The sequence below is a fragment of the Xiphophorus hellerii genome, chromosome 19 (assembly GCF_003331165.1).
Source record: "Xiphophorus hellerii strain 12219 chromosome 19, Xiphophorus_hellerii-4.1, whole genome shotgun sequence".
In the NCBI taxonomy this organism is placed as follows: Eukaryota; Metazoa; Chordata; class Actinopteri; order Cyprinodontiformes; family Poeciliidae; genus Xiphophorus; species Xiphophorus hellerii.
This window is the reverse complement of record NC_045690.1, coordinates 3,658,194-3,670,290: the sequence shown is the minus strand read 5'-3', so window position 1 is coordinate 3,670,290 and position 12,097 is coordinate 3,658,194. Positions and strand designations below refer to the sequence as shown.

The 12,097-nt window shown below is 37.3% G+C and overlaps 1 protein-coding gene across 5 annotated transcripts in view; it reads left to right on the top strand.

Moving 5' to 3' along the window:
* Window positions 1-718: 718 nt before the first annotated feature.
* Window positions 719-12,097, top strand: part of stac (SH3 and cysteine rich domain) — a 35,838-nt gene continuing 24,459 nt past the window's right edge. The window contains exons 1-3 of one of the 5 annotated variants that reach the window (XM_032547808.1): window positions 719-1,157; window positions 5,665-5,697; window positions 10,165-10,498. In XM_032547808.1, coding sequence (XP_032403699.1) covers window positions 1,044-1,157; window positions 5,665-5,697; window positions 10,165-10,498 — 481 coding nt within the window. In that variant the 5' untranslated portion in view covers window positions 719-1,043. Of the gene's footprint in view, window positions 1,158-5,664; window positions 5,698-7,556; window positions 7,606-10,164; window positions 10,499-12,097 lie in introns of those variants that run through there. The other 4 variants (XM_032547809.1, XM_032547805.1, XM_032547806.1 and 1 more) reach the window with 4 other exon arrangements.

The following is a 12,097-nucleotide window of genomic DNA, read 5'->3' as shown; positions in this document are numbered from 1 at the left end:
AGTTAGCGAACACCTGGTGGCACTGCAGCATCTACTGAGATCACTATAGGAGCTACTTCTCAGTGAAATGCTGGTAAAATTGTTGTTGTCATATTGTGACGACTTCCTGAAGGCAAAGTTTTTAAAGAGACAGAGGCTCAATTTCTTGGCATTAAATCAGGAAGTAAAAGATACGTATATATTGCATTTTTATAACAACTGAAGGTAACATGGTTACTTTGATTGAGCTTTAAAATGGCACTTAATTAGTTGATGGTTATTTCCATAATTGATTCATGATTGACCCGATTAATTCGTTTCAGTTTGCTATGTTCTCCTTGTGAAAGGATTGTTTTTTTCTGGGTACTCTGCCTTCTAGTACAAAAACATGACTGTCAAGTTATTTATTTGTTTTAAACTGTGCACATTAGCCACCTCCAACACTGAGAAGAAGCTGCAGACCTAAAAAAAAGAAGTTTTGACCATAAAGATAAATCATCTTAAAGATTCTCCTGCCATGAAGGACAAGATGATCCGTGGGGAAGTTAATGTAACCAGAACTAAAGTCATGGTGAAAACCTGTGAAAGTTAAAGTGTATTAAGTAACGAGCTTGCTCCAGAAACAAGAGCCACGCGTGCAGTGGGCTGCCCACGTTTATACTAGTGGGCGTGTTGCCTCCGTGTTCTGGAAGTCTAAATTTTGACAACACGCAGTGACGACGTCGCGTTTCTCCTCCTTCCCCGTCAGGATCTTCCCTTAAAGCCGCCGGTTCGGGCGCTGCGAGGCGCAAAGCGCGCAGCGTGTTCTTGGAAACGTCTTGGGAGGTTTACGCACGACGCCACGCCACGCAGCTGGAGCCGAAGCGGGACGCAGTTTAGTTCGGAAACCTCCTCTTTCCGTCCGCATCTGCTTATTTCCTCTCGGATGTTTCTTTCTTCCTCCTCCTGTGTCACTCGGTTCTGGGTGACTTCGCTGTGACTGTTTCGGGTTGGGGGAGTGGAAACGAGCTTTCCACTCTGAAGGGCAGCAGCGTTTTTTCAAACAGAGCACACAGAAAGAGAGGATGATCCCACCGGCGAACGCAGTTCAGGACGACAGCGGAGGCAAAGAGGACGAGCAGGACCAGGATGAAGCTCCAAAATCCCCGACGATGAGCGCCAGCCAGCAGGAAACCAAGGTCTGCCCTGGAAATCACACTATTTCCTAACCGACACTCGAGTTTTAACAGGATGCAAGTCTTAGAAACAAGAAACTTCTGTCAAATCAGTTCAGCTGCGATCAACTAAACAGCAACAGTAATTTCAAAGTAGTTTTAAAACCAATCAGAGTGATTATGTTAGGATATTTACAGTTTCACCCTGACAGAGACATAATAACTTACATATCGGTGAATAATAATCAGAAATGTTATTATTTACTAGAGAACCAGATGAAAATGCACCAACCTGGCGTAAAAAATGGTTTTAAATCAGATTATTTTTAATTAAATCTGAATTTAAGAGAGCAAACAACCGATTCCGCGCTGATATTGTTTATTAACCACATATGGAGCCGAAATGGAGAGTGCATAACTGCACTTTTAGAAGTAAAATCTCTCTTTAGCAGTTCTCTGTTTGGATTGCTCATATCACAGAAATGTGAATGACCCTTTATTCCAACATTAAAGTCCAAGATGATGGACTTTTAAGTTTCCATCAGCTTAAAGTCTAGACTTTAATTGGACTGTTGCAGCATTTTGGTTGTTTCTTTGCAGCTGTTCTGTTATAGATTCCTGTCTGTGTTTGTTGTCATTGTCCTGTTGATGCCCCAGTTTGGGTCAAGCTCCACCCGTCAGAGGAATTTATCTCTAAAATGTAGGGATGAAAAGATTAATTGGATTATTCGTGATTAATTTATTACTGGAATAATCGTCAACTAACTTAGTAATGATTGATCATTGGACTATTAAACAGACAAAACGACAATTTGCTGAAAGAACAACATACTCAGACCAGTAATTAAGCTAAAACTGTACAAAAAAACTTGCACGCTTTGCATTTAAGATAAAATAAATAAATAAATTATTTGTATGTAAATGTGTTCCACCCAGAAGTCCTCAAGTGACATAGTTTTAGCTTCACCTGGTTCAAATTATATACAATTCTCCTATGCAATTATTAATTTGTTAATTGAAAACGTATTTAATATATTAGCTCTTCACTGCACTGATGTTAAGTAATACAGAAAAGGTGTAAGTAAGCATTTATTTTGTTTGTTTTTAGCTGCAGATGCATCCGACAAATTTGCACGTATACCCTAAGGGAATTAGCATTACGTTATTAGCATTAATGTTATTGCATTTAGACTTTTTTTCTTTTTTAGAAAAAGAAATGTAATTGTTTATTAGCACTTTTAAACATGTTTTTAAATATTGTATAAAATAAGCTTAAGGTGTTAAATGAAAAATCTGCAGAATGCGCCATTTTTCTAATTAATCAATTAATTGTTAGAACAATCAAATAATTTCTTGGACAATTTATCAACTAGTAAAATGTGTTATGTGACAGACCTATTAATGATCTGCTAGTCGGTGCTTTTAAATAGCAGCACCTGCTTGTTTCACTTTTGAGAAAGCAGCAGGGTGAACGTTAATGAACTTCATCTCTTTTTAATAAATCATGACAGTGTGGGTGTGTGCATGCTTGAGGTTAGAGGTTAGAAAAACACTGATTCATTTCAAAAAGAACCCCCTTCATAGTTCTAGTAATTGTCAATTAATGGTTTATTATGTTAAAATTAGTTCCAATAGATTAACTAATAACGTTAGACCTTCTTCCAGTGTTTGGGCTGGTCATCCTTAATCGGAGCCGTTGATACAAGAGCAAAGTTGGCGGCTAAACCAGAACGGAAAGGAGAAACGGTCCAAACAGAATCCGGTTTGGGAGGCAAAATGCACTTCCTGCGGTTCAGGTTTGAAATGTAAACACTCACAAGTTCCTTAAGTTTCACCTTAAGTTTAATTCAGCTGAGAAGTTGATGGAGCAGCGGCAACTTCTCATTAATTGATAACGGCCACTTTGACCTTCATTTAGAGTTGTAGTTTGGCCGCCATCCAGCAGGGGGCGCCGCTGGTCACCCTTAAGCGGAGCCAGCGATTGAGAAACAGAAATAAGTTGATTTAACATTGTTGGAAGAAGGAAGACAGACAGTAGAAGGAGAGGTGGAAAGATACATAAGAAGGGAATATGGAGAATACTTACAAATATATACAGATGCATCAAAAATGGTAAATGATAGAGTAGGGATAGCATTTATAATTCCAGATTTAAACATCATGGAAAATAAAAGATTAACGGATAGTTTGAATGTATACACAGGAGAGTTACTGGCTATTTCAATGGCGTTAAAATGGAGTGAAGAATTAAATGACAAGAAAGTGTTAATTTGTTCTGATTCAAGTAGTGCATTAATAAGTATTATGGAACAAGAGTCGGAAGCAAGACAAGACATATTGATAGATATAAATAAATCAATACATAAAATGGGGATACATAGATCTACTGTCAAATTTATTTGGATTCCGGCGCATATTGGAATAATTGGAAACGAATTAGCAGATACATTTGCAAAGAGTGCGAGTAAGAGAAGTGAAATTGAATTGAAAGTTAAGTATAGTAAAAGTGAGATAAAGAGTATAAGTAAAATATATTACAAGAAGAAGTGGCAGGAACAATGGGAGGGTGAAAAGAAGGCAAGGTTTTATTATAGTATTCAAAAAAAAGTGGGGGAGTGTAGAAAGGAAAATAGGAATAAACAAGAGGAAGATATTATATCTAGGTTAAGATTTGGACATGTAGGGCTAAATAGTACTTTGAAAATAATAAATAAACATAGTACGGGGTTATGTAATTTTTGTGGAAAGTTGGAAACAGTTGTACATATTTTTATGGAATGTAATAAATATAATCTAGAAAGAGAGGAATTAGTAGAAGAGTTAAATAGGAATAAAGTTAAATTAAATATTAGAGATCTGCTACAAAAATCTTCTGGAGATGTGGTTTTTAATTCCGTATTTAGGTTTCTTAGAAAAACAGGTCTAATAGGGAGATTATAGGGTTTAGGCATCTGGTTCATACTCCAGTCCAGAAGGTGGCGGTAATGCACCTGACAGTTGTTTGCCAACCGCCATAAAACAAAAAAGAAGAAGAAGAAGAGAAACAGAAATGGCGGACGGCCATTCTAGGGCTGAAGAGTAACGGTCCAAACACAGTCCGGTTTGGCGCTCAAAATGCACATTATGCAATTCTGTTTAAAAATATAAACACTCGACAAGCTCCTCAAATTTCACCTGAACTCGCGGTTCATCCAGCCGAGCTGCGTGTCGGAGCGGTTTCAACTTCTCATTTAAAAAATACCGGGTTGCTACGAAGCTCAGCGCCATGGAGAAAAGCTTCAACACCACAAACAGTAATTATTTGTGTTTCACATATTTTATTATTTTCACCTTTTATTTTTTTATTCAGCAACTTAAGAAGTTCCCATTTAGTTATATTTTATATTTTTTATTATTCTGTTTAGTCAGTCAGTTTTCTTATACAGCTGACAAAATAATGCTAAAATTTAATGATGTTTTGTTAAATTCAGCATATTATGAAAAAATTATCTCTTTATGTTAGAAGACGGTCGGTCCTTTAGGTACAAGAGAAAATGGCTGCTTATCAATTAATCTAAAATCAATCAACTTTAGATTAACTGATTAATTGATAACTTGCATCTCTACACTGCAAAATCACAAAATCTTACCAAGTATTTTTAGTCTAGTTTCAAGTGGAAATATCTTAATACACTTGGAATAAAACTAAACTGACTTGTAGATGACCTTTCAGCAAGATATAGGAGCTTATTTTGACTAAATCATTTCTTAATATTGATGGAAAAACTACAAATTATTTCACTTGTGACGCGTGGAAAAATGTTTTGCTATAAGTGAAATAATTTCCCAGTGGAACAAGAACTTTTTCATCAATATTGAGGAATCATATGGACTTTAAGTCTGAAAAGTTAATTTTTCTTTTTTCAAGTGTTCTTAGATATTTACACTAGAGACTAGACGTAAATACTTGGTAAAATCTTGTTTTTTTACACTGTAAGAGTGAGCCAGATAAATTATAAAACTCATTTTAAATCCCTATAACTTTGTGTTTTATTATCTTACTTTCTATAATTATTGTTTTTTGCATTATGTTTTATTGAATCAACAAGTTATAAGGAGTTTCCTGATTAAATTAGAGTAAAAGGTGGTTAATTTTGGCTCTGATAATTGTGCCTAACCTAAAGCAGTTTTGCACTTTCTGCTTGTTCCTGATGGAAGCTGAGCAGCAGAGATTTATAGCTGCCTCTGGCGTTGTCTATGTGGGTCACATGTTGGCCGGCCTCCTACAATTAGCAGCACATTATTGGACTGTAGTCGTCCGCTCTTCTCTTCTCCTCTCCTGTCCCAAAAACTCCCACACAGGACCCAGCAGGCCTGCTCTCGCTCTAAATGTCAGTAAAGCTGGTCTAGTTTATCTTCACCTGTGCTGACAGTCAGTTTAAATCTGAGTTAAAACGAGCTGCAGGGCCACACCGGATGTTTTCTTGATAGAAAAAGTAGAAAAGTTCCCTAGTAGTAAAGCTGTGTCTGTGTTTTCATTCCTCCTTTTAAGAATACTGTGAGACCTGAGCATCAGAAGCGCAAGGTGAGCCTCCACTCCTGTGTAAACTCAGCTGATTTTAGGCCTTCATTATATAAACGCATACCTGCATGCACATATATAGATAAAACCTTTTTCACATTATTAACTTTTAGTGCTTTCAAAGTAAAATCACTTTAAGGAATCCAGTTAAATCCATCATCACCCATACTTATAGCTGGCACTTCTTCTTCTTCTGCATGTGATTAAGATTTTAATCTTTAGCAGTGAGTAGTAGCTGCGGTTTGTTTAAGCCTCCCTGCTTTATGATGGGTCCCATAAACCTGATGCATGAGCTGCATGCACGCATTTCCCTCACCGCTCTATTCGTTGCAGCAGCAAAAAGAAGACGGCTGATAAAATTACACAAATAATGGTTGCTCTACCAACTGCATCACCAGAAAGGTCGGGAAGTTTTCAAAATGAAAGAAAATTAGCGTTTAAATTGAATAAAAAATCAAAATATGCAGCAAGAAAAGCGTCGCAAAACGATTTTTCTGTTTGTTTTTTTTTAAGGATTTTGTTTTTTAGCTCTGATTGCATTAATTTGAAATGTGTTTATTTAGAAGAAACACATGAACTGAATCAGATCAAGATAACTCTATTAAAGTTTTATTCTCATTCAAACAACTTCTTGTAATTTTATAATGTTTATCTGGTAAAATTGTGTGTGTGGTTTTTTTTGCTAATGTTACGAACTATATTCTTGTAATAAAACAATAATAATAATACGTTAGCATAAAATTTCCAGAAGGATTGATGGAAATAAAATTGACTTTTTAAAAATATTTTTTCAACATTTGTCATTTATTTTTTTTGTAAGGAAAGCGTTAAAAAAAACAAAAAACTAGCTGTGGTATAGAAAAAATCTGAGATTTATTTTTAAGCCGTGTTGCCCAGGTGACAGTCACAAAAAATTCTTCACATTTTGTCCCAACAAAACCACAAACAGCACAAATGTTTATTTATTGTGTCTGGCAGGGAGAAAGTTGTAAAAATGATTTCTTAGTTTATTAAACGTTTGGCTAAAAACTAACACTAATCACTTTGAACTCACCCTTTCCTGAGTGAAACACGGTGGTGGAAGCATCATGCTTATGATTACATTTTTAACTACATATTTTAATGCATTTATAATAATGATATTAAATTAAATATTTGATTGGAAATCACTGAAACTGAATCTCTAGAGCTGGTATCGCATCACAAGCGTTTCATATCAGTCAATATTCTTAAATCTTGTCCGTTTTTTGTTTTTAAATATCCAAAATACTGAAAAACTTTTACTGTTTTAGCAGCAGTTTTCACTCTACACAGTAGTTTTTTATTTTTAAGCAGTTATGAGGCACTGTAGCGAAACATGAAACTGCTACTGTGCAAAACTGCTTAGTTTTGAGAAAGTGTTACCTTTAGCTTCTCAAAGGTAACACTAACGCAATGTTAGCTTGTTGCTTTGGTCTGTGGACTCTCACAGAAATATTGTTTACAGTTTTTATCAACATAATGTTGCTAGGGGGCTGCACAGTTGGTAGCGCTGTTGCCTTGCAGCAAGAAGGTCCTGGGTTCGATTCCCGGCCGGGGTCTTTCTGCATGGAGTTTGCATGTTCTCCCTGTGCATGCGTGGGTTCTCTCCGGGTACTCCGGCTTCCTCCCACAGTCCAAAAACATGACTGTCAGGTAAATTGCTCTCTCCAAATTATCCCTAGGTGTGAGTGTGTGTGTGTGTGTGTGTGTATGGTTGTGTGTCTTGTCTGTTTCTGTGTTGCCCTGCGACAGACTGGTGACCTGTCCAGGGTGACCCCGCCTCTCGCCCGGAACGTAGCTGGAGATAGGCACCAGCAACCCTCCCTACCCCATTAGGGACAAAGGGTGAACAGAAAATGGATGGATGGATGGATGGATGGATGTTGCTAGGTAACCAAAGAATGAGTTAGTTGATTCCACCAATTTGGTTGTTTGGTTCTATAAGAGAGTTCAGTGAATATATGTTGAATATTCTATCAGATTTATTATCTGTTAATATTGATCATGTGTCTATCACAATATTTATTGTTATTAATTTATTGTCCAACCCTACATTTCTGACAGCTGGTGGCATAAAACGCTCAAAAACCGCAACATTTGCTTCTGCATCAGCTCAACAGCCACAAACAAACCCCAATGCTTGGCTTTTTCACTTGCCTGTATTTCCTTTGTCACGTCTGGAACATAGAAAAGTTTGAAAATCAAAAATAAATGCAGATTTATCCACGCAAACATCAGTTCACTGCAAAAAAAAAAAAAAAAAAAAGATCTTACCAAATATTTTTGATCCAGTTTCTAGTGAAAATATCTTATGCATTTGAATTAAGACAAAGTAAGTTGTCAGCAAGATTTTGGAGTTTTTGTGTTAAGTTGATAATTCTTTAATATTGATGAAAAAGTACAAGTTTCATTGGCAGATTATTTAACTTTTAACAATTTAAAAATATCTTATTAAAAGTGGAAATAATCTGCCAATGAAGCTAGAAGTTTTTCATCAGTGTTAAAGAATTACTGACTTAAAACAAACTCCTATAATTTTCTAAAACTTACTTTTAATTTGGTTTTGTCTCAATTCAAGTGTACTAAGATATTTTATCTAGAAATTAGACCATAAATAAGATTTTGTAATCTTGCGTCATTTCTTAGCTTCTCAAAGGTAACACTAATGCAATGTTAGCTTGTTGCTTTGGTCTGTGGACTGACACAGAAATATTATTTACAGTTTTTATCAGCTGATATGCAAAATGATGAGTTTCTTTTCATGCCTCAAATGTGACATTTGCCTGTCCTTACTGGCACCAAATTCTACATTTATTTATATTTATTTTATAAATACGACAGCAATGCTAGCAGGACTGAAACCGCTTTAAGATTTTGAAGGATTTCAGAAAACTTCCCAGCTTTTCTGTAAATGAGGTTTATTTTTCGAAGTAATTTAATGTAACATGGAGGTATTTCTGTTGTAGATTTATGTTTGTTTGTGAAAGTGTGTGTGTGGGTGGTAATGGTAGAGAAAGGCTGTAAATTGATTGTTTCCAGAGTGACCCAGAGAATTGATTCACTATGGCCCATCTGCAGTGACTCAGAACGATTTGCACAGCCGTGTTCAGGAAAAATGACAAGCAAAACCAGCGTGTGCACAATGTGTTAATTCAGCTAGCAGCTCCGCAGTTTCAGCCTTCGTGTTTTGGATAAACTGCATCTGTACGCAGAAGACAACGCGCACAGTGCCCTGCAAAGGTGTTCACACCCCTTGAACTTCTGCCCATTTTGTTGCAGTGAAACCACAGTGCTTTTTGCATTTGTTTTCCAACAGTCTTTCACTGTGATTAGAGACTTTTGGGGCATCTCCACCAGATTTGCAAATCTAGAGAACAAAAAATGGCCAATTTTTCTTTTTGAAGCAGCTGAAGCTCAAGAGGAGCATCTGGGAACTTTAGTTTTCAAGTCTTGCCACAGATTCTCAGATGGACATTAACAAAATAAATCTGCTTATAAACCATCCCATAAATGCCCACAAACTGTGTTTTTTAGTTAAAAATTTTTTAAAGTTGACAGGAAATTTAATATATGCCTTGCTAATTATTTGCCATTGGAAGACATTTTTAACAATACCTAAACACCAACTATAAAGTCTAAATAAATACAATTAAAATAACTGCAGTTGTTTTAAATTCAGACCTTAAAATGTCTAAAAGGGGTAGTATTGTGTAAGATAGACTTTTGTTTTAGCTTAACATGTTAGAATTTTATTCCCCCATCAGAAACAAGTCTGGAGTGTAGATTTGATTCTTTCATGCATTTCTATGGTTCCATGGCAACCATAGAAATGGTTGCCATGGAAATTTAAAGGCAAAAGGCGGGGCTACGTCTGGGTGGACGTAGCCCCGCCTTCCATGGCAAACGCTCCTCCTCAGAGCTGCAGCTCCTGCCTCGTAGAGCAGCTCCTTTAGACTAGCCAGCAGCAATTAGCAAACACCTGGCTGAACCACGCACCTGCTGAGGTCATTATTCTTACTTCTCAGTGAAATGCTGATAAAATTTTGGTTAAAGGGTTAATAAATGAGCCTTGTTATAATAACTTCCTGAAGGCAGCTTTACAGAAAGAGCAGGAATAAGATGATTGCTCTAGAAACTAGACCAAAATTATTTGATAACATTTTGTGTTTTTGCAGTGTAAATAAGCAAATTTATTTTCAAAATGTCAAATTGAGCAATCATCAATCAGGGGAGTTTATTTGTTTAGTACATTTCAGCAGCAAGGCAGTTCAAAGTGCTTTACTTCATAAAAACACAAAAACATGTAGTCAGAAAAGACACCATAAAGTCAACAGATAAGAAAACCAGTAACAAGCATGACCATTATCTGGTTACTGGAAATACAGTCCCTATTGGGGTCGTTTATTAAAACAAACCTGCTCTACATTTTCATCTTCTCTCGTCTTCCAGCTGCAGAGACTCAAACGCTCGCTTTCCTTCAAGACGAAGAGCATCCGCAGCAAGAGCGCCGACAACTTCTTCCGGAACAGCAGCGAGAACAAGACGGAGCTCCTCTCGGATGTGAGCAGCAGCACGGGCCATCTCTGCAACATCGGGATGGCCCCGCCGCACACCACCAGCCTGCCCATCCCTCCGGTCCCGCCCGCCATCCCCTGCGCCCCGCCGCCAACGTCGCGCTCGCAGGCGCGCAACCCGCTGCAGGTGGACTCGGCGGGCCACTGCTTCATGGAGCACATCTTCAAGAAGCCCACGTTCTGCGACGTCTGCAACCACATGATAGTAGGTATGGTTCGAACGCCGCCCTCTGCTGACGTGATCCATGTTTCAGAGACCTGAGAGCAGCGGATGAAGGAAAACTATTATTCTTCTTAAACAGGTTAGCATAGGTTAATAGGCAACAACAAAACATTTTCATTACATTTTTTGGACTAAGCTGTGATTTTAGTCTTCTGCCTTTACATCCATGAACTTTGTGACTGACAGCCATGTTGTTAAGGAGTTGCTATGACAACAGTAAACAAGCGACCTCTCGCCTCGTTCCTAACTTAAACAATATAAGTACATTGCAACTATTACTGGATTACGATTTTTGAGTACTCTACCCACCTCTGTACTAATACTAAAGTAAATATCAGTGATATTTACTGTAGTACTTATTGCCGAAACTAGCAAAATTAATCAATTAATCGCATGATAATTAAAACTAATTCAATGATTTCTATTTGTATGATTTATCGTTTTTCTCTTTCTTTTCTACCAAAAACTGGAGGACAAACTAGCCCTTTTTTGAAGGACAATTTTGTTTAAGGAGACTTTATAATTAATTTTATTTGTTGTTTCTGTTATTTATGATGGATATTAAAATGTCTTTCAGTTCTAGTGTTAAATGTTCATTAGAACTTAAAATTCATTGATCTTTGAGAATGTGTTCTTGCATTACTATGTCATTATTACCATTATATTGCTTGCAAATGGACTCAAAACAACAGTAATAATGTCTATCGCAATAACTCATGGTACAATTTATTATCCAGCAAAATTTGTTAGTGTGACAGACCTACGCACGTGAAAATGGCTGCAAGAAGATGCACAATTATACAAGCAGTACATCTTTGAAAAGCAGAAGTGGCATCCTTCTGTAAAACCAGCAGAAATGCAGCAAGTGGTTTCCAGATGTTAAGTCAACAACAAAACACTAGTTTTTTCCAGCAGCCATTATACAGCGATAAAACCACCTGACCAAACGTTCTGGAACTCTGCTTAGGTTGCTAGGTAACGGTGCCTGCGGATTTGTGACGTTACATTCCGGAGGTTTGCTCATTTTCCAGACACCAGAAAACATTAACCTATTGCCAAAAACAGCTGAGTGGTTTTTTCTCTCAGCTTTATATTTGCTTTCTAACAGAAGACATTTGATAAATACATGAGAGAACTGCAGCTCAATCTGACACAGATTATTCAGCCCAACCTGAGCAAAGTCCGTCTGTGTTCACTGAGTCCAGTCCCTCCATCTGTCCTTCCCTCGCCAGATAGTCCAAGCTCTCTGGCAGCAGATATCCTTGTAATCCATGAATATTGATGGGCCTTATGTCAGGAACACATGACTGCATAATACAAGCAGTGAAAAGGTAGAGAGACATGTAAATGTGGCCCTTTAATCAACATGTAAACCACTCTGAAAACAGCCTTCAATGAGCCTTTAAATAGAAAGTTTTCAATGTTTTATATTTCATTTGTGGAATTAATTATCATATTAACCAAATTAGGCTGCACAGTGGCGCAGTGGATAGCACTGTTGCCTTGCAGCAAGAAGGTCCTGGGTTCGATTCCCGGTCCAGGGTCTTTCTGCACGAAGTTTGCGTGTTCTCCCTGTGCATGGTGG